This window comes from Herpailurus yagouaroundi, unplaced genomic scaffold, assembly GCF_014898765.1.
Source record: "Herpailurus yagouaroundi ecotype Mexico unplaced genomic scaffold, PumYag 252, whole genome shotgun sequence".
NCBI lineage: Eukaryota > Metazoa > Chordata > Mammalia > Carnivora > Felidae > Herpailurus > Herpailurus yagouaroundi.
Window position 1 is genome coordinate 2,379,011 of NW_024412469.1, and position 24,052 is coordinate 2,403,062.

Sequence of the window (24,052 nt, forward strand, 5' to 3'; positions counted from 1 at the left end):
TGAAATTTCAGGCATCTGCTCTTAGAGAAGTGATTTGTTTCAACCACCTGGACCACCTCCCTTTATGAGGGAGACTACAGGCAGTCCCTAAATAAAGCCAGACTAGTTCAAATGTCTGCTTTGAAGTTGACTACAGGGAATTGAGAATTCACTGAATCCCCAGATCAGCCCACATAACCCACAGAGTTCCTAAAGTATAAAGCTATATATTTCAGCAACAATTAACCTCTATAACGTCTTGAAAGAGAAACTCAATACAAGTTCTTGTTTGTGAATCCAGGAATGCCTTCTCCTTTCTGCCTAGACTTTAGGTGAAAGAGCAACTGGATAGGAAAAAAGTGAACTGGGAGGATGTGAGGGGAGAAGATGGGAGAGCAGGGGAAATAATTTGGGGGACTGGTGCCCTGTTAGATCTCTCAGCTGCATTTGGTCATTTATTCTCAAGTATTCTAGACTGGGGGACAAAGGGCTCTTGGGCCTTGTAGGTCAGGGCTCATTTGTATGTTCAGATTGATGATGCTGAGACTCTTCAATATTGGCTTATGCAGGTCACCACAAGTTTGGGTACAGACTGAACCACCACTGAATAAAAATCACAAGACAGTATTTTAATTGGCCTCCTTAGGCCATTTAACAAAGGAGAAAGCTAACTTGCAAGAGCAAAGAGTAATTAATGAAGGGAGCAAACAGAGGTTCATTTAGTAACTTCAAAATAAGTTCCTCTGTCTGAGGTGGGGAAAAAAAAAAGTAGCCTGCAACATAAAGATAAACTGTAGGTATTTAAGTCACAATGCCTTCCGCCAAGAACTGCTCATTACCATCAGATGCTGCAGTGGCAGTGGGGCCAGTTAGAACTAACTTTATTATTAGAAGCAATTAGGGAGAAAAGGGGCAGAATTTCATTTGGTTATTTCAAAACAAGTTTCTGTTCACGGTTTAATGAAGGCCTGCAGTGTCAAGATAAAATGTGTGTTTTACTGAAAACAGCTTTTGCAAATGATTGCTTGTTACCAGCCGGTATCTCCAGGCAAAGCAGTCTGGGTAGGTTGGATTTACATGCATGCTGTAATATAATAGTTCAGCTGTCTCAGCTTCATAGAAGTGTTAACAGGCAATATGACTTGATGGTTAAGCACATGTGTTCTGGAGCCAGACTGTCTGTCTTCAATTCCTCACTCTGACCTTGGTAGCTGAATGACCTTGAGTGACCTTCTGGAATGTTCTAGGCTTAGTTTATTCCTGTGTAAAGTGGAGATCATAGTAGTGTTTATCTCACAGGATTACTGTGAACTATAGATGCACCTAATATGTGTTAGACATTGTTGTAATTATGATGAGTTCTATCCAAGAAACATTGGGGTGGGGCTTGCTATACAGGGGTTACCCTGAGTACAAATCAATAATGGATCCATTTACATCTTTTGAATGGAGTTTTCACATAAAGAATGACAAAGATATTTGTCTTCACATTCGTAACAGTTTTCATCTAAACTCCTTTGGGACAATATTTCAGTATTTCTATATGAAAAGTGTAATTGCTTTATGGGTTTGCTAAACCAGTTGTGTACCATATTCTTTATTTCCCACCTTTAAAGTAATGGCTGGGACTTTTTATATTTCCCTAAGTCTGAGCTTTTCCTTTATAAATCTCTTGTGCAGCCTTCAACTCTTCCTTCATATACATACCTGGGCTAAGAAACTGCCATGTACCAAGCTTAGAAGACCATTTAAAAAAAAACCTCAACTATCACACAACAAATGGGGAGTTTGGCTTTGGCTTCCTTCTAAATATCCTTTTGAGGCTACTGTGACCACAGTAAAAGAGATCTCTCACCAGTGGTTTCAAATTCAACGTCCTACTCTTCAGGGAGAGGATGTGCTGCCTTCAGTGATTTTTTAGATACTCCATTAAATTCTCAAGGTTAAAGACTGATTTTCATCAGATGGCTACAATATTTGCATATTCACTTGGGAATATGGCATACTGCTTACCCATTATGTTTTAGTTTTGCAAATCAATAGCATTTAACTAATGTTCCATGCACCATAATATTAGACCCATATGATGAATAAAACTCCTTTCTTAGGCCTTAACAGTGACTCTGTTATTAAAATCTATTCATTTTGGAGAAGGCTAAACTAGCAAAATGCCCTCTACACATTTATGTGTTTTCTCAGCTGTGTATTAACCCACATCATTTTTCTGGTGGCCCTAACTTAATTTATGCTAATTTGAACAATTTACATAAGAGCCTCTTTTATAGAATTTCAGATCTTACCCTGCAGATTATAAGAAAGAAAAAGTTAAAAACATGGGCAAGTATATATTGGTGGGATTCTCCCCCAAAGTCTGTGTGTTCTTGTTTAATATGAGTTTTAGAAACAGGTTCAAGCTAATATTTATTTTCTCTAACCAAGTTGTCTACTTTAAAAAAAAATTAATGTTTATTTATTTTTGAGAGAGAGAGGGAGACAGAGCATGAGCGGGAGAGGGGCAGAGAGAGAGAGGGAAACAGAATCTGAAGCAGGCTCCAAGCTCTGGGCTGTCAGCACAGAGCCTGATGCGGGGCTTGAACTGATAGACCATGAGATCATGACCTGAGCCAAAGTCGGTTGCTTAACCGACTGAGCCACCCAGAAGCCCCAATTTATCTACTTTTTTGAGTACTACTTTTTTTTAAAAATCTCATTGTAACATGAGAGATTTTCCTTCTTGAAAGACTCAGTGTTAAAGAATAATTTCATCAGAGTTGTTGATGCCCATTAACTATTAGTGTCTCTTAGAAAGTCAAAGCTTAAGGAAAGGTAGATTCTAAAAAGAATGAAATATTCCATGTTACATAGAAACTACCTGAGGAAAGATTTGAGAGGGAGAAAGTAGATATTCTTACCCTGGATCGTTCTTCTAGTTTTGTCATCATGACAACTGTTGCACTCCGTTGCTCCCATATCATTCTCCAAAAGTCCCCAAATGTTTCAGGCAGAGATCCTTGTGTTGCAATATAAGCATTTTGTTTCCTATAGCCATCTATATAGTTGGCATTCACATAGTCACTTCCGGGGATGCCTGTAAAACAAGAGGTGTTATTCCACTAGAGCCTATCACGAGAGGAGACAGCCTGATATCTGGACTAATGATGATGTTACATTATTGTTCCACACTATGCTAGAGGAGTCACAATATATTCAAGTTTGGGTTTTAAGCAAGATAAAAACAGGTCCCATGGGGACTATCCCATTAAAGAAATACAGTGGTCCAGGTGTTGGATCTTTGTAATATGACAAGGTAGATAATAAAGAAAGAAAAATACAACTGATTGTCCATAAGGTGCTATTCCTCTCACCCACTGTCTATTTTCTCCACTGCATCAGTAAAATATAGCATGCAAAGAAGGCTAAACAATTATCTGGTCACATTTCTCACTCATGCAATTCCACATTGCCAGACAAAAACTAAGTGAAATAATGCCTGAGTCTGAAAATGCAGTGTAGAGTGGAACATGCCATAACAGTGAAAAATTCTTCACAAATTTAGCTAACAGGGAACTCATTTGTAAACTCATTTAATCCTTTCAACAACTCTGTGAAATAAGTCCTATCAGGATCTTCCTTTCACAAAGGAGAAAACAGAGGTGCATGGAGATTAAAGAGCTTTCTCAAATTGGTGGAGTTTGGATGAATTTTAGGCAGTGTGTCTGTTACGTCTGTCTTAACCTCTGCAAAGACTACTTCTCATTGAATCTCACAGAATTGTTGTACCACATGCATCTCTCCTTAGATTATGACAATTGCCTCTTATTTGGTTATCTCATGTCTATTTTTGTCCTTTGCAGTCTGCTCTCCATCTAGCATGAGAACAGTTTTTACAAATATATTTCAGACACTGTAATTTCTCTCCTTCAAACCCAACAATGGCTTCCCTTTTTACTTCAAATAAAATCCAAACTCTCAATAATGGCTACAGAGCTCCTCAGTTTTTCTTTTTAAAAAAGTAAATTTATTTATTTTCAGAGAGAAAGAGCAAGTGTGGGAGGGGCAGAGAGAGAGAGGGAGAGACAGAATCCCAAGCAGGGTCTGTGCTGTCAGCGCACAGCCTGATGCAGGGCTCAGCCCCACAAATCCTGAGATCATGACCTGAGCTGAAATCAAGAGTTGGGATGCTTAACTGACATAGCCACCCAGGCACCCCATCTCTGCACTTTTCCAAACACATTTTATTCCATTCACTTCCTTCCCTTCTAAACTCTAGACTGGACCACCTCTGCTGTTAGAAAACATCACTCTCCTACCTTATTGCCATCCCAAATCCTAGAACACACTTGGTGTCTCCTTCCCATTGTATAATGTTCAGCTTGCCTCTCAGAAAGCCTGCTCTTAATACTCTCAGACCTCAGAACTCCCTTAACTACATTTTTTTAAGTGTATTTATTTATTTGAGACAGAGAGAGAGAGAGAGAGAGAGAGAAAGAGGGATAGAGAGAGCACGCATGAACAGGAAGGGGCAGAGAGAGATGGAGTGAATCCCAAGCAGCCTCTGCCCTGTCAGCGTAGAGCCCACTCGGGGCTTGATGTCATGGACCCATGACATCGAGACCTGAGCTGAGCTGATATCAAAGTTGGACACTTAACCAACAGAGCCACAAAGGTACCCCTCACTTGACAACTCTTTACACTACTTATTACACATTGTAATTATATACTTGTTTGTTGACATGCTTATTGTTTGTTTTGACCTCTAGACCATGTCTCTTTTATTAATCCCTTGCTATCTCAAGGGACAAAAATAAATTTGCCCAAGTTCTGACATTAATAAGCAGCAGAGCTTGAATTTAATGCAGATATTCTGATTGGAAGTCTAATTTTCCTTCAGCACACCTTTAAGAGGGATACAGGCAAATCTGAGCTTCTTTCAATGAGAGTGAACAGAGCGATTAAGGAAATCAAAGCTCTTCCATATGAGAAAGGCATGCATATTATACTTGGCAGAGGAAAATGTAGGGGATGAGGACTCTGTGAGTACCTGAAGAGAGGGGTAGATTTACTCTGTTGAGACCCAAGTTTTTCAATTCTGAAGGATGTAACCACAGAGAGATGAATTTCATCTCCAATATCGTAAAGCATTTTCAAATTTTCAGAATCAAAAAGCGAATAGATTTCCTTGAGAGGTAACAATTGCCTATCCCTGGAGCAGACCAAGCACTTTACAGGGGTACTGGCATATCATACAGGCCTGATATGAGAGGTAGCACCAGAACCTATATATGGCCCCTTCTTGGAAAAATATGAGTCCTGGAACTATGAGAAAAAAGAAAAAAGAAAATTTTCTTTATAATGGAATGTATGTTCCCAAGCTAAAATTGTTATATTTCACTGATTGCCACTTGCAATTACTTTGACTGCTTTTCTGATTCCAGTTGTAAAACTGATCCTCTCAAAAAAGTAATGAAAGTCAGATGGGAACTACTGGGCTCTGAGATGAACACATGGATATGGAATACCACCAGCATTAGTGAAAAGCCTTTTGAGTAAAAACTGAAATGCACGGCTGGTTGTAACATTATTCATCTATTACAGCTACTCAAGAAGCAGTTGGGGTTCTGGCAGTCCTTTGTTGATAAAGATCCTATTCCAGACACCAAGATTCAAAAGACAGTTTAAATAAAGTCCTCAGGTTACTGCCACTGGGAAGCACGCACAACCTCATGTCCACAGAATTTGGTTCTGAGCCAACAACGAATCTATTTTATTTTATTTTATTTTATTATTTTTGTTTAATTTTTTTTTCAACGTTTATTTATTTTTGGGACAGAGAGAGACAGAGCATGAATGGGGGAGGGGCAGAGAGAGAGGGAGACACAGAATCGGAAACAGGCTCCAGGCTCTGAGCCATCAGCCCAGAGCCCGACGCGGGGCTCGAACTCACGGACCGCGAGATCGTGACCTGGCTGAAGCCGGACGCTTAACCAACTGCGCCACCCAGGCGCCCCCGAATCTATTTTATAATACAGGGAAAGCCCACCTTCAAAATTTTAATTTAGCAGTTGACAACATTAAAGAATTGATAAAAAAGGATTATGGCTAAAGGTCTCCAATATACAGAAAAGTTTTTTCCAAGAATATTCAAAATAGAGAAGAAACCTGGGTTAATGACTCTGAAAACGCATCAGCTGGGCACTGTGCCATTTCCCCCGTATCAAGGATAACAACTGTATCCAAACAGTGTGTCAGAGGAGAGAGGAGATGGATATGAGGCTCACATCTAAAGGAAGAGAATCAGACCCACCCAATATTTTTATATAAATTTTAATCATTTACTATGTAATGAATTGTTTTTTGACATATTGCTTAAGTTTGAATAATAAATTATGATTATTATTTTTAGGGAGGAGTGGGTTGCTACTTAATAATGCTTGTATTTCTTGGGGACAAAAACACAAACAAAATCTGCTTGAAAAATACTAGGCACCTGGTATCTGTACTTATCACCAAGCGCTTTCAGAATTGGGGACTTGATATTTTGAAAAGAAAATTAAAAGGAAAAATTCAATACCTAGTAGAGCTAATTATTAGCCTAAAGTTTACATCTTGAAAATAATGCTGGGGCTCCTCTTCTATTTTGAAACTTGAGGTAGTATCTGGAATAAATGCCTCTTCCTCCCAGCAAATCTCTTTACATACTCTGGCAAAAAGACATTTCAGGTAAGTCTTCTTATACACATCCTTCACAAGATGGGGATGTGAGAGAAGACTATTCTACAGAAGCTCTAAGATCTAATGTATCAGTATTTAATATAATCCAAATAACACACTATGTAGAAAGATGAATGGGAAAAGATTTTAGAAAGGGTGGTGGTGTGCCCTTTTACAAATATTAACCTCAGATTGGAAACTAAAGTTGAACAGAAGTGTGTTTCAAGTAGATGAGATCTCTGTTTTCAGTGTGACATAAAGATTTTTCAACAGACTTTTTGAAAAACAGCATCATGCAGCCTTTCCAAGTGTTTTGGTACCATGAAATGCTTCTTCAGTAGCTCTTGATTTTGATGTTTCTGCTGGAAGGCTGGATCTACAAAATCCCTTCCCTTTATTGGGGTGACCTTCTCCAAGTATTGCGTATTTGTTTATTTAATTTTCAATTCCCTGCTTTATCCAGAAAATGATTTTGCATCTGCTAATACAACACTAATCAGAGTGCACTACTAATCCAAAAGAAGTGTGTGAGAATTAATTGAATTCTTCTGGGGCTATGATGGATGGAAATCTAACTTAACATGTAATACTAAAAGAATACAGAATTACTATAAATTAGCTAATTGCTTTTATTTTCTGGAGTCAAGAAGACCTTTGTCCAATGTAAGGTAATAATGGCACTTGTGGGGTGTGTGTGTGTGTGTGTGTGTGTGTGTGTGATTAAAACAATGAAAACATAACAAAAATGTCTGCCTTTAGCTCATCATAATCAAAAACCCTAGGGCTGGACCTGCTGGCAGAACTGTCTCTCAGGTAACTATAACTTAGATGAAAAGTTGTTTACGGGGCACCTGGGTGGCTCAGTCGGTTAAGCGGCCGACTTCAGCTCAGGTCATGATCTCACGGTCCGTGAGTTCGAGCCCCGCGTCGGGCTCTGTGCTGACAGCTCAGAGCCTGGAGCCTGTTTCAGATTCTGTGTCTCCCTCTCTCTCTCTGACCCTCCCCCGTTCATGCTCTGTCTCTCTCTGTCTCAAAAATAAATAAATGTTAAAAAAAATTTATAAAAAAAAAAGGAAAAAAAAGAAAACTTGTTTCCTAGGAATTCATGGCTTTACTGCCTTTATAAAAGTAACTTTCATGATTTTCCATGTATTATTTCATGTGTACTCTCCAGTTACCAATTGTCACGTAAACAGGTCCAACACCAATAATTATCATTCTAATCTTGTAAGTGAAAAAACTGAGGATAGATCTTAAGTTCATATTATATCTATATGCCCCTTTCCTGTGTTACAGTGTATTTCATTAGGTAAGGGACTATTTTTCTATGTTTTATACACATATTACTTACATGCTTTATACGGGGCTTTGCATTTGGGGTAAAGAAACCTTGAGGTTATAAAACTCAAGGCTTTAAGACCAAAAGAGGTTGTGATGAGGTGAATGATGGGTAGAGCAGTGCTTCTGTGTCCTTCATGCACGGCAAGACACAGAAATAGCTATTCAAACAGAATTAGGCCAGTTTTAGCCACTCATTTCATTTGCTGGGAATTGCTGGTTATAGCTTTCAGTGGAAAGGAAAGTAAGTTTAGGCATGGACTTCATGCTTCATTGTTCTTTTAATTGTTTGCAAAGCTTTGGAAACTTACCATGAATTCAACATGCAAAGGCAATGTCATTTTTCTTCATCTAAGCATAGGATTAATAGAACAGGGCTTCATGATGCTGGTCCCACATGTGTTTGAATATAAACATAAGGAGAAAAATCCTTGGAAAGATGAAGCTACTCTGAAAGAATATTCGTGATGAATAAATAATTCATGCTGAAGAATGCTTTAAAACCTTGAAAGCATGTTGAACTGCCAAAGAATTTACTATCAGAGCTGTTTTGTCATGACTGGGTTAATTTTTTTTTTTTTCCTGTTAACTTGAGGAGGACTAATTGGGGCATATGGGTCTATTAAACAACAACAAACAACTTGCTTTGCATTCAATTTTTCAGGTCAGGAGATAATTTGATTCGAAGAGATTTGTTGAACGGTGCTCATAATTGTAAAAGTTTATAATAAGGCTTTATGTCCTGATGATAAGTGAAAAAGGAGGACCCAAAATAGTACATGGATTATTTTATAAATGTAAAATGAAGTAACTATAAGGGGCATGTGAATACTTCTATATCACTCCATACTGTAGGGAGAGTCACATGTGCCTTTTCAAATCTTGAAACAATACTTAGCACGTGCTAAAAACTTAGAGAAATTGGCCAGGAAACCAGGACTCCTGTCTAGGGCAGCTGGTAGTTTGCTCTTTGACATTTGGGCGGTTGTTCAACTTGTCCAGACCCCTGATTGCTTATCTGCTAAACAAGACATGTTGGACAAATTGATTCCCTCAAGTCCTTTTGAATTCTAAAATAAGATGTCTCTCTGTGGTATTCTTAACCTTCTTGGATTCAGAAATCTCTGTGAAGTTATTTTAAGATAGAGGCTTTGTGTCTCTCAGATTAGGCAGGAACATGCTCTGATGCTCTTTCAAGCTGATTCCTAGTGCTTCTATCTCTTATGTGCTGACATGAGATTTTTTTTGGTGTGACTGATACTTGAAATCTTGATTAGAACCTAGTGGGGTAAAAGAAAAACAAATTCAAAAAACAAGAGGGAGCAGTGGGACTAGACTAGTAGGCGGTCTATTCATGGAAAGAAGCTGTCCCTGGATTGTGGAGGTGAGAATGAGGGAGAGGCAGCATTAGAGGGAAGGCAGAATCCCATCCCTGGTTCCATTGGACCAACTGCTGCCCTACCACAGAGCTGGGGATGGGCCTTTGCTGAGTGGTTGCCTCTGTCCTGATTCACAGCAGGGCCCCAAAATCCAGGTACTGTTATTTCTGTTCACTACTACAAATCCTTAGTGAAGTTTGTGTCAAGAAAAATGCTTTTTGGTAAACCAGTTTAATCCTTGCTGTAAGATAGAAGTACTTAAGACCTAATGGAGTACAAAAGCTACTTTTTACTTATAAACAATGTCCCCTCCTCCAATTCAACACACACACATACACACACACACACACACACACACACTCCCTAACAAGAATGAATTGATGATAAAGACCTAGATTGCAGTTTTACCCACAATGCAGAAAAAAAAATATTAACTTTGTTTTCTGACATTGGCAAAACTAGAGAAGAGAGAACAAAAAAAATGAAATCCTATAATAATTTATTAGTAAATTTATTTAATTCCAAATGACACAGGCCTTCTTTCCCCTTCACTTGCACCATGACAGCCATGACAGCCACATCAGAACTAGCAAAATGAAGGATTATTTTTCTAACACAGCAGAAAAAACCCAAGTGCTTCTTGCAAAGGCACAGTGTGTTATCTGACACAGTGTCCCAGAGGTACCACACATTGGCAAGCTGCCGTCAATGTTTCTACAGTACACAGGATGATTATTTTAATTTTTTTTCAACGTTTTTTATTTATTTTTGGGACAGAGAGAGACAGAGCATGAACGGGGGAGGGGCAGAGAGAGAGGGAGACACAGAATCGGAAACAGGCTCCAGGCTCCGAGCCATCAGCCCAGAGCCGGACGCGGGGCTCGAACTCACGGGACCGCGAGATCGTGACCTGGCTGAAGTCGGACGCTTAACCGAATGCGCCACCCAGGCGCCCCTAGGATGATTATTTTAGAAGCATATCTTGCTCTGTGGGCTCACCATTACAATGAGTTAATTGGGGAATGGATACTTTTCAAAGAGTTTGTGAAGCGAGCTTCCATCCTCTCAAGATTCTATGTCCTCTCCCCCTTGGTTTTCTATTCCTCAGCACTGCTGAAGAGGCTGGGTTATGAGAGTGGCCAAAGAGAAGGAAGTGGGTGATTGAATTGTCACTGAATGCATCCCAAGGTTAGCTACATATATTGAAACTTATCAGTACCTGTGATAGAATGGACTCGTTTCTAGTTAGGGAGCACTTTTCCCTGAAATAAAGCAAAGCTTGGGCCAGTACAGAATTATAGAGTTTTGGCCTACTAAGCTTTTATTAATAAAGATCAAATTATTATTATTCAACAGTGAGGTAGTCTGAATCAAAGGCAGAATATGGCGACAGGAGCTCTGTCTGTAGGAAACACACAGAGCCCCAGCCTCCTCATAGATCCTAAAATATGAGCAGTATTTTCATTATGTCTTTGCCCAACACCTCTTTGAGAATCTAATGAGTCAATGCATTTGAAACTTCCAAATACCAGTGGATATTAGTTATTCTTATGATGAATGTAATAAACAGTAATTAAATAAGCCCAGTCATTCTTTAATATTCTATTGATGAAAAGTTATTCCAAACCTGGAAGGCCCCTTTCCATTTTCTGTATTAAAAAATAATGGAGAGGGCAAAAATAATTATTTTATGACTTCCCAGCGATATACAACCTGCACCTTTATTTCAACAACAGAACCACGGCACAGATGATGTAAGTTTCTCTGTAGCCTCAGAGCAATGAAGTGTAGATTCATTAGCATAATCTTCACAGGTGTACAATAAAAATGAAAAGAAATCCCAATAACTGAACTAAAGACAATGGAGATAAAAATAAATTCATGGACCTTTTTGATTTATTCTTTGATTGTCTTCCTGGAAACAGAGTAAAGAGAATCAACACAAACAGCCATCCCTTAAAAATTTTTTTTTTTTTTCTCTTTTCCAGATAAGAAACATCACAGGTACAGGCTGAGATAGGAGCTGGGGAATAACAGATCCCCACACCATTTGCTTGGCTACATGCAGGAGAAAGATGCCATTTAAATAGCTCTAATTAGTCTTTAGGCAAGCTTCAAGCACCTTGTAAAACTGCTCCAAGTTTCCAAAGGCTAACTCCTATCCAGCTCTCTATTTAATACAAATTAGGCCAGGAAAATTTGTGCCCTGCTCCTCAAAAAGAAATGCTTTTATTAAAAAAAATAAAACAAAAGTAAACTACCCTGAAATAAAAGAATTAAACTTTGTCATGCTTGTAAGCAATCAACTTGAAAAGTGAAGGACTGGGAATGTTAATCATTGATTGCTAAATCAATGATTGATGTCCTGAGCAAGGTGAGAAGAATAAACTCAACCAACAGTTGGATGAGATTTAGACAAGTTTTCTGTTTGTTTGTTTTGTTTTTTTCTTAGATGGAGCATATAGTCTACCAAAATTCTTTCACTTATTCAAATAGAACTTCAAGAGCAAAATAAAACAAATAAACACATACTCACAAATTAGTCATTAGTGTTTGAGGGTCAGGGGAGAGGGGGAAATGGGAAAGAGGAAGGTAGAGTGAGGGGGGAGAGGGAGGGAGAGGGAGAATGAGAGGGTACAGGAACCAAGAGGGAGGAAAAAGAATCATATTTATTGAATTGATGTGGGAAATAGCACATGGCAGCTATTAAAGGGATGTGTTACTGGGGAAAATAAATTCTTTGGTGTCAGAGCTTCATATGGAACATTTATATTTACTATAATATAATTAACATTTTATTGAAAAATGTTGGATAGATTGTATTAACTTATTTCCCTATGTTTTTGTTTGGTTTGTTTTTACTTACTGAAAAAAATATCAGATGATTCTATAAAAATAAAACGTAACTCACAGTATGAGGATTATGTGAAAGGGAGAATATGTTATCACGTGCTGACAGCTGTGTGAAATGAATCTGCAGGCACTGAACACTCTGCAGAAGAGAAGCTAAGACACTACTTAAATGTGAGGCCCTAGTGTGGTGGTAGAAGGTGAATCAGCACCACAGGGGAACATCCTTAGTTTCTTCTCTTCACTTTTAAGAAACATGATTTATCTTAGGGGCAGTGGTTTCCCATGAGTCACTTTCTCATTTTAAAGGTGCTAAATTGCCCATCTCACAAATAATCAAGTTATTGCAACATCATGTATATTATTTACAGTTGGATTTTTTTGAATCGCTTACATTATCTGTTTGATTTATTTTGGATTTCCACTTAATAAGAGAACACACTCTCTCCCTCTTGAATTTTGCAATGCTATTGTGGGTCTGGTTTCCACTTATCATGTGTGTATATATATATATATATATATATATTTTTTTTTTTTTTTTTTTTTTGCTTCCCAGAGTACTCCAAATATATGCAGCTTTCTCATTTGGATATTATTAATTTTTCCATAGATCACATACAGAAGATATACCATCTGAGGATAAATTATAGGATATTTCAATAGTAGTAATAGAATTCATAACAGCAATGATAATTTTAATAGTTTCCAATATTTATTTGGTGTTTTATTTGTGCCAGACACACTCCTAAAAACTTTAAAGGTATTAATTCATTAAATTCTCCTAGTCATTCTAGGATGCAGGTACTACTATTAATCCTATTGCACAGATGAGGAAATCAAGGCACAAACTCTTCAGAACCAGGAAGGGCCATTGATGATTTAATAGAAAAGAAGTTATTGAGAAGCATATGGGCTCTTGCAAGAATGTACCCATTAAAGAGAAGTGAATACATATACTTAGGTTTTGAAACTTTAAATATATTCCTTCAAAACCAGAAAAATAAAACTCATATTTCACTAAGCTTCTCTTATCAGATTAACAAGTACTAGGGTTACAGAATGCATGTGAAATGATGTGGATTACTCTTTGCCATTTCTAATTCTCTCATAGATAAAATCATTTAAATCTGCCTTGGCAGGAGACATACACATAGGCCAATAATTCAACTTGGAGTAAACCCTCTGGCTTAAGTGGGAGTGTTTGTTTTGTTGTTTGTTTGTTTCAGAATCTCTTAATGTCCAAGATTTAATATTTATCTAATAAATTTTACTCAGTGTCTATTGATCTCTAGATGTAGAATCAATATTCAGAATTTTATGAAGAGCATGAAGGGTCTTACACATTTTCATTCTGTTCTCAAACAGAACTAAACACACTAAGTCAGGGTTCTCAATTGACAAATGGGCTTTCAAAGGGCTTTTGTGTCCTTGAACTCTCTGAAATTAGTGTACAAATAAATTGGGTAAGTGCTTTTGGTTTTCAAGTGGGGTTTAAAATGCTCATTTTTTTTTCCTTTAAGTATATTTATTTGAGAGACAGACACAGAGACAGGATTAGTGGAGGAGGGGCAGAGAGCGAGGGAGAGAGAGGGGGAGAGACAATTCCAAGCAGTCCCCATGATGCCAGCACAGAGCCCGATATGGGGCTCAAATCCATGAAGCTGTGAGATCATGACCTGAGCCAAAACCAAGAGTTGGACGCTTCGCCAACTGAGCCACCTAGGCACCCAGTGTGGTGGTCAGATTCTAAAAAGGATCTAGCTTCCCCAAAGGGTGAATTGTACTAAGTGACATGCCCAAGGTCACAGAACGGTTTAAACTAGACTTTAGTGTCCAGTCTTCTGTTTTCTTATTCAGTGTTCTTCCTAATAGAACTTTAAAAATAATATTGAACAAACAAAAAATTCCACTTGAAAGCATTTATATATGATTTATTCTTTGGAAAACTTTACTTTGACTACTCTAAGGACACAATTGAAGACCTCTAGTTCTCAGATTTCCAACATAAATGTTTGAAAATGTATATTTCAAAATTCCTAGACAGTCTTCCCAGCCAAAAAGATATCATGTTTGAATTAGGTGTGCCATATATAGTCACAGTCTTCATGAATTCAAAAGCCTCTTTAGTTCTGAGTGGCCAATTGGAGAGAATAACAGTCTTGAGTCCAAAAGATTCATGTTAGAATTTTGGCTCTGCCATGAACGAGCTACTAATTATAAACAAGTTACTTGGTTTTTAAAACTTTAACAGTTCTTCATCCTTAAAATTGATGGTAACAACTAACTTTTGAGGTTCTTCTGAACATTATAGATAAAATCTATCCATGATTTTATACACTATATAAAATCTATGACATGGTGCTCAACACACAATAGATACCCAGAGAATCATATCTATTTTAACTCCTTGTCTTTGTCATTGACATAAAAAAGTAGGCTTTTAAAAAGTTTGCTTTATATTTAGTCCTGGCCAACAATTAAAATAATTCCATTTGAATATGGCTTTTAAAGTGAAATGTTAATTATGATTCCACTAATAGAAATACAATACTGGCAGCAGTGAAGAGCAATTTAATTTTAGAAAAAAATGTTTTTATCTAGAACTGAAATAATTAGATTGATTTTTTCCTAGTTATAAGACATTACAATAAATAATCTGCCACTAATTGATATTCCTGGGTTTATAAGAAGTTGAAGATACATACAAGAATTGAGGTAAGTAGATCACTTTTGGAATCAATTAAGGATAGATACACTTGACCTTACTTCTACAACTGCAGGAACCTAAGCATTGGGATCACTACTGAGTCCCTGTATTGTGTCATTGCCTCAGATTAGTTCTGCCGTAAAATAGGAAATGAAATACTAAAATGTAATGTTTATATTATCCACAGGTTACAGCCCAATGATAAAGTGGACTTTTAGGCAAAGTGATAAGTCTGGGCATTGAGATTCAAGCTAGTGACTTAGTCACAGATACATCCTCTATCAGTAGGAAAGCAGTGCGAATATGTGGGCCTATGCAGGCATGGGTCAGAGAATCACAAGAGCGCACTTCTAGTTTGAGCTCTGTTACTCATATGTGGTATGGCTTAGGGCCGACACTCTGAGCTTCACTCTTCTCATCTCCAAGTGTGGATATGTATGTAGTAAGGTACTTATGCTGTTGCTTCATCAAACTGTAGTGTATACAGTAAATGATACAATTGATAAGAAAGCTACATAGAGTTAACTCCTACCAGTCAGAAATGAAAGGGATTTCACGCACATGTGGCTTTTAAAAAATAAGACAAATTAATAAATAAATAAAAAGCAGAAATAGACTATACATACCGAGAACAAACTGGTGATTGCCATAGGGGAGGTGGGTGGGGGGGATGGGCAAGATGGGTGAAGGGGAGTGGGAGATACAGCCTTCTGGTTATGGAAGGAATAAGTCATGGGAATAAAGGGCACAACATACAGAATATAGTCAGTGATATTTTAATAGTATTGTATGTGAAAGATGGAGGCTACACTTGTCTTCTGCACAGCATAAGTTAAGAGAAGGTGAATCAGTTGCCTAACACTTAGGATGTTTACTTGAAAATAATGTAACATTGTATGGCAAGTATACTCAAATTAAATAAATAAGTAAATAAATAAGGTTTCAGCTGAAACAATTGATACTGAGAGAAGACCAGGTTACATAACTAGTAAGTGACAGAGCTGTGACCCAAACCCAGATTTCCTTGCTCTTATCTTTTGGTTTATCAATTTCTTTTTTCCTACGTTAGTAAAAGTAATGAATAACTGAATTCTATAAGATCAAGCATATTATTATATACTATTTAATTGTAATATAAGTATTAGCTTCCATTTAGTATTTGACAATATTTAGCTTTAACTATGAAAATAAATCCTATCACCTCTTTTCCTCGGGTATTACTATGTTCTCTTAAGAACAGCTTAAACGGTAAGTGGACTGGTCAAAAGCAGTTTCCACACTGCTTGCTCTGCAATTCAATAATTGTAAGCATTCTGTAGTTAGAACTCTCTTGAATTTGCTCCACATTTTCCCCAACATAAATAAGATGGCTGTAATTTGGAAACATGTCATGATGTATCACTATTTTCACAGAATTCAATAAGCACGCTGGTGCTGACACAAAATTCCCCATTCTTTAGTTTATTTCCCCTGCCACTGCTTGGCGGAAGTCATGTAAAAGTTTTGCTCTAGGAAACAAGATAAGGATACTAGGAATCACTGTGGCGACTTTCCAGATCTCCTTTATTGTAGGTCAGACCACTCTGACCTACATGTTTACTCAAAGTAAACATGAAGAGCAGCCAGCACCGCTGGGGAAACAGCAGCAAAAGTGTCCAAAACAAAACCTTTGACCAAAGTCTTTTAAGTTATCACCACAGGTGGAGCCTAAAACAAGCATGTTAAATTTTATAAATTGTGCATGAAGTCTCTTAACATTTTTTTTTTAATTTTTTTTTTAACGTTTATTTATTTTTGAGACAGAGAGAGACAGAGCATGAACAGGGGAGGGGCAGAGAGAGAGACACACACACAGAATCTGAAACGGGCTCCAGGCTCTGAGCTGTCAGCACAGAGCCCGACATAGGGCTCGAACTCACGGATCGTGAGATCGTGACCTGAGCCGAAGTCGGCCGCTTAACCGACTGTGCCACCCAGACGCCCCAAGTCTCTTAACATTTAAATGCTCTTAAAAAATCTGGCTGTGTATTATCAAAGCTCCTTTTATGTGGGAAGCCTCAGTGAGCTATGGTTCCAGTCTCCAGCATTTCCCTTTCTGTGCTTAAGATATAGGATTGTTGCTTACCCCCTTAAATATCTGCTGATTAGGGCTTAGTCTTAGATAAAATGCTGTTCATGGTTGTAATCTAGATTAAAGCTCTCTCTTTAGCCTATAAACTTCAATTAAATGCTTGTAACCTTTTGCATAAGACTTAAAATTGAAACACTTTTGGTTTCTAGGTCAGCTCTAGATTTAGGGTATATTTATGAGCATAGAACTATAAAAAGGCAGGTTTTAGTCTGATTCAAGTGCTTTGGCTTTTGTACTGTAAAAATAGCATAGGAATGAAATGTACATAGTTTCCATATATCATAATAAATGTACAAAGAGGAATATTCTTTGTCCTTCGACATACTTTACTGTTAAGATGGTGGAAAATAACAGGTTAAGGAAAATAATGATAAAGTGTGTAAAAGTACAGGGACACAGTAGTATTGAATGACCTAATTCTGAGTGAAAACAATGTTATAATACAGCAAAGGCAGACTGACAAGTTATCCAGCCAAGATCATGCCAAATAGATTCTCAATTTATATTCATTTAATTTCTATAATTTACCTGTTCTGCTAATGGAAAAAAAAAAAAAAAGATTTCCTTCCTCCACTTGTGACTTGGGTTAGTTTCTTATTATCTATGGAGTTGATTTAAGAAACTTGAGGCAAGACATTGCTTTTTTTTTTTTACATTTTAAAGTGGGAAATACAAAGATAAAATGTACATGCTATATGCAAATAATCATCCACATAAATCAATTACAGTTTTCAAACAGGACTTGAAGCAATTACCTGTCTGACACCATCTTGCTTGAATTAGCATTGGTGAAATTTTGATAAACATGATATTTTTTTTCCTGTATGGAAAAACATTAACTCTCAAGATCCTAGGATCTTTAATAGCCTCAAAAATGGATTATAACATTTTCCAACATCAAAAGTAAAATTGACTATGAGAACTTTATAAAATATATCTATGCCGTATAACACCATTTTGCAGAAAGGAGGCTGCAGGTATGGGCTTGCTCACATGCTGGAAGATAGTTCTTGTTCCCCAAACACTGGAAATAAATGCATTGGTTGCCTTTTGTGTTTACTGGGAAATCAGTGTCTCACTTTCAAATTAATTTTGGGCATAAAACAAGGCATGTAGGGCTTGGTCAGAGTTAGGAGGTAAGTGGTACCTCCCAAATCACAGATTTGGGAAGCAGAAAAATGTGAAAGATATTTGAACAAGTATAGATGAAAATGTTTGAACCATAAGGTTATGAAAATGGGTCTGAAGTTGGTATTATTCAAGGTTTAATAAGATATCTGGAAGAGGGTAAGTGGTGAACCTTCAAGTATGTAAAGGCCACAGAGCTTTTCTGGATGTCAGTGAGGATGAATGTGGTATGTGGAAGGTGGTGGTCCAGGTTAGCTATTATGACAGAAGGAAGGATTTAAGTGACATTGTAAACTATTTTGTAAGGACAGCAATCCAATGTGCTACCATAGCAAAAAAACAAAAACAAAAACAAAAAAACTAACAAAATGCTGAGTGTTGAACATGCGCTCCTAAATGATTTTAATATGCCATGTGAAGAGATTTATTACTGGAAAGAGATGAATGGAAAATACTCTCCTCATGACTCCTTACAAGAAGCTAGGTATATTAGAGGTGTATTCCTCATCTTTTGGGAGCAACTATTCCCTCTGGAATGAACTACTTGCTACAATTGCGAGAGATAGATTACCAAGCAGTCCACAAATTAGCTGTACCAGACATTTCTGATATGCTTAATTTTTATAAATCACCACGCCACAAACTCCTAAACTTTCTACTGTCCCTAGGAGGTATCCAGATTTATTTACAAACCGCTCACCCATTTAAAAATAATAGTCTATGAGCATCTTCTGACAATCACCTGTTTATTTATATCAGCAACCATCAGTAAAATGGGCAACCTCAATTTGCTTCCCCTCTACAAGCATCATGTACCTTATGAAGTCTTTCACCTAGAATAGAGGTAAGAAGGTAATGAGAGATGCACCTATGCTATGTGGTGCTGGGGATGTTGTGTACCCATATACAGTATACTTGTATGAAGTAAAGAAAATGTGAGAACAAGCGGTGCCTGAATATTAATTAGCTATTTCCATAGATAGCGAAAAACCTAGTTAAAACTATATTTTCATGCAAACACTTAGAAATTCATGAAAAATAAAAGTATAAATAATGTCTGAATTTCCTTACCTTCTATTGCTGATAGGAGAACCCGGGAATGATCATATGCGATTACATTCGCATATCTATTCTTTGGTTTGTTTACTTCCAAGTTTGAATGTTCCCATGTGAACTGCTGGCCAGGGTCAATTGACTAAAAGAAAAACAGCACACACACACACACACACACACACACACACAAAATCAATACTGAATAACACCAGATTATAGGCATTTATCACAAGTAACAAACATGATTTAAAAAGAAAAGTCTGAAGCCACACTTTATCAAGATGACCCTACTTATGAAGCTGAACACTAATATACCCAGCTTAACATGAAATGATTAATCATAGTAAAAAACAGTGATAGTCACCAACAATTGATTCAAATGAAAAAAAAATCGATATGGATGTTCCATTAATATTGGAAAGGCAGTGTTTTAAAAATTGTTTTAGTTTTCCATTTCCTTCTCTGCAGCTGTAGTTTATAAGTTATCTGGCTCAATACTCCTTCTGGTTCTGTGAACATTATTTTATCTTGATTATTCTCCCTAGTCTTTCCTGTCAGGACGTAACCTCACCCTTTAAGTTTATTGACCATTCACTAGCTTCACTGGGCACAGGTTTCCCTGTTTTTTCTTCACTTCTAGGCTTCCACTTTGATGGCAACTTAAAATTTTGTCTGTTTCTCCATAACACACTATGGCCAGTAGCACAAGCAATCTGTACAATTCAAACAGTTAAGAATAACAGTAAAGAAGGGAAGTTGGTAAATCTAATGTTTATCTTCAAATATTAATTTATAACCCAATGCAGATAGGATCTAATTGCTTTTCTACTTATGTTTCCTATTATTATGTGTTATATTTACAAAGCTTGCTTCTTTTTATTCTTTAAATGAAACATATTTTTTCTGATTTATAATGCATTTTCTTGATACCTTCATTCAACTCATTACTCAATAATCTAAAATAAATATTACACAGAATATAAAATAATATATAGTTTTCTTAGAGTTAAAGCAGTATCATCTTGAGACTGAATTCAGGATCTGATTATAGAAAAAAAAAAATACTCTAAAGGACTTTTTAATTTCCTGCAATGTTATGGAAATCAAAACCTCTTTTCTTTTATCATAGGACATGGGCACTTTTTTAAGATGTAATTTCATGGTATAAGGAAACATGAGTTCAGTAATTACATAAACATGATTTCAAATGATTAAAATCAAGTTTTCAGAAATAATGGTAAGGGTTATATGCAGGTAAAATTCTGTGAAAAGTAAAGATACTATGTTATGTTAATAGAATTTTTAGCAGTTAGTTTTGATACTGGGCATTTTTCATGCCCTTATGTGTATCTGTAGAACTGGAAAGTAAAACATATCCAACAGCAGTGACAATATTAAAGATGTGTATATTTTGTGTTTAACAGGGCTGGTAAAACTCACAACTGCAAAGAGTCGACCTATTAACCCTCATGAATAGCCTCCAAACATTCTAAAATTCTCAGCAGTATGGTTCTAGCCCCTAATATACCAAGGGTTATAAAACCCTTATCTTTTCTTAGCCAATGCTATTCTATATATAAGTAGCCTATCATTGAAAAAATATTCAGCAAAATAATTATCTATGCTTTAGAGTCTAAGGAATCATATAATTAGGGGTCTTTCTAGCTTGTTCTTCCAGGGAAGCTCATTATCTCCCCTGCAGAATGTACTTCTCTCCAAGTATCTGATGAGCTAAAACATGCAGATGCCTGGGTGGAAGCCTTCAAGTCAACCTTGAACCTTCTCTATACAAAGCATATTTATTTGGTGACCAAGCCATACCTTACTTTTTTCTTAAATCAGCCCCCAGTCACCAGCCCACTGCCACTCCCTAAACTCAATCTTTCAGTATCTGATGTCTGCTTGGACTCTCTCTTCAAACCTCTAACTACAAGTCACTTTTCATACCAAAGTAGTCTTTTTGAAGATCAGGTCTGGACAGGTTAGTTTCCTGCTTAAGAATTCCACTGGCTCTGAATGACCTACAGCTTAAATTCTAGAGTCCTTAGCCACAGTCCTACCCATACACCTTCAGTCATCTTTGCACTGACAAAGATGGCTCAATAAATGGTTCAAGAGATTTTCTTAAATGAATTGAATTGATGGATAAATGTTGTTGAGAAGAGTTCATAAAGAGAAATCATGGAGTAATTCTTCCCTATATCATGGCAATTAGAGAACAGACAATGGAAACTGCAAGGTAAAGTGCACTATGATTAATAACTTTAACACTCATTATCATACAGTTTAATAATAAAGTATGTGATCCCGAAATTACAACTACCACTGATATCCCACTTTACACTGATGAGCGTTACTGAGTACATAAGCTTCTTGCACATTATTTTCTAAAATATCCCAAGAAGCGGCTAAGCTCGCTGACGTTCAGTGCTTTGGTGGAAGGTATTACTCCCTCTGATGACCGTTATTCAGACTATGATCACTCACAGATGTGTAAAGTGGCAAGCATTTAATTAGACTAATGAAATTGCATCTATCAATGCAGACACTGTTAACTCATGTCCATTTCCACTCTTGCCACATATTCTCAGCCTTCTGAATGCTCGATTTGATACCTACACATTGAAGAGTTTAAAAACCAGTAATGGAAACATAAGTTTTATTTCACATATGTTAATATGCTTAGACTTAAAGTATGACCCATGAGAAGAAGACCTATAGTAATAGGATAATTATAATAGCTGCCAGGTCATGCAGTATCCCGTTTTAATTTTCATAAATGCTATGAGGTAGGTATTGTTATTTTCTTCATTTTACAGACAAGGAAATTGAAGTAAAGAAAAATTAATTTAATAAATCTTACTGAGGGCCTGCTCTGTGGCAGGCACTGTGCTATTTGGTGGTTAAGTAATTTGCTCACACAGCTAGGCTCATACATTCACCCTCAAACCCAGGTCTGTGTGATTTCAAAGCCCAACTGATGATTAACAGCTGGTAATTACCAAGCCAAGATGCTACTGCTTATCCCGAAGGCCACTGCAAAATGAGGAAGCCCAACATATGAAACACACTTCAACAAAACTATCCTTTATCTCGCCAGTCTGAAAGATATTTCTTCCCAACTGATCATCCTCTGTCATTCTGGGGCAATTACATAAGAAATCAAGTTTTAGAAATGAGGTTGGCTTCACATGGATGATAAAACAGATGGGATGCAGCTTACATTTATACTTGTTTTACAGGGATCAAACAAACATTGATTGAATAATGCTAAACTGTCTTTGTGCAACACATACTCATCTATCTGTATCTATCTGTCTGACTGAACGTTTAACAATACACAGCATAGGTCATTATTCTGGAGCTTGTCAGAATGCTGAAAGCAGTAAACACAGTAAAGAACAGCAACTACTGAAAGCAGGTGAGGTATAAGATGATCTTTTCTATTTAGAAAAAAAAAATAAAACTGGTTGAGAAAAATCAAATTTCAATTATCCATGTTAATGAGGCAAAGGTATCATGGATGACTAAGACCCTAATTTTCAAAACCCGCTCTTTATGTTGTCCTTAGTGCAAGATGCAGGCACATTTGCTTTGCCTCTTTGTTTTCTGGTTTCTTTTGCTGAGATCCTCTTAAGGAAGAATGAAATGGTCAACATGGAGAAAGGGAAACCTTGGTCTTGAGAAGTTCATTTCCACTCTAGTCTCATATTTTTGGCCCACACATCATGACCATCCATCTTCCTACTATAGAGTTAAGCTGAGGCCATCCCAGTATTATTCAAAACAATTTGAAATAAGCACTCTTGTTTCTAATGAGTTCTTCTTGTTCTTCCTGCTGTTGGTGTTTGGTTTTCCTCAGCCTGACTCTCATGTATCTCTTCTCATCCTTCTGACACTGTTTATTCAAACATGTTTTGGCGAGATACCCCCTCCTCCTCAGAACTCAATCCCGAATTCTACCCTCTGAGCTGGAAACCTGGCCGGATCTTCTGTAGTTGCCCTGGAGGAAACTTTGCAATTTGGAAATAAAGCAAGTTAGATGTATTCAACCCAAATTTGATTAATAGACTTAAAAAAATAAGCTATATGACATTTGCACATTGCATTGTTACAGAAATTGTAAACAAGAATGCTACTTCCTCATATTTACTTTTGTTTCTCCAGGCAATCAACAAGGCCCTTTACTGGACAAAGAAAGAATATGTAGCACCTAAACTTTACCAAGATGCCAAACCATTTTACATTGCTTCCCTATCTGCACACTTGGCACATGACACACTCCCCCTCCTACCCTAATACTTGTGATTGAAATAATTCTAATACTAACAGATCTTCACCTCAATGACTTTGCATTACTGAGAAGAGGGACCAAAGAAAAACTTCTCTGTAACGTAAAGAAGAAAGAGAAAGTCTTGATTAGACAGCTGCTAATATCAAACACTTTGCATTTATGTAGTCTTTAACTTGGTGGTCTGAAAGTTCTCATTTTTTTTAAGCAACTAGAACTTTGTATTAAAATAGGTAAGTAGAAAATAAGCAACATATAACTGATGGATTTATAATTTTGCGCTATATTCTTTTTTTTTTTTAATGTTTATTTATTTTTGAGACAGAGAGGGACATAGTGTGAGTGGAGGAGGGGCAGAGAAAGAGGGAGACAGAATCCGAAGCAGGCTCCATGCTCTGAGTTGTCAGCACCCAGACGATGCGGGGCTTGAACTCACAAACCATGAGATCATGACCTGAGCTGCAGTCGGATGCTTAACCAACTAA

At 37.1% G+C, this 24,052-nt stretch overlaps 1 protein-coding gene across 1 annotated transcript in view; it reads right to left on the reverse strand.

The window, feature by feature from the left end:
* The window catches only part of PTPRD (protein tyrosine phosphatase receptor type D), a 183,965-nt gene that overhangs the window by 62,071 nt on the left and 97,842 nt on the right, over positions 1-24,052 (reverse strand). Inside the window, exons 17-18 of the mRNA XM_040460870.1 lie at positions 19,295-19,418; positions 2,892-3,067 (exon numbers count right to left, since the gene is read on the reverse strand). Of these exons, the coding sequence (XP_040316804.1) occupies positions 2,892-3,067; positions 19,295-19,418 (300 nt within the window). The remainder of the gene's footprint in view (positions 1-2,891; positions 3,068-19,294; positions 19,419-24,052) is intronic.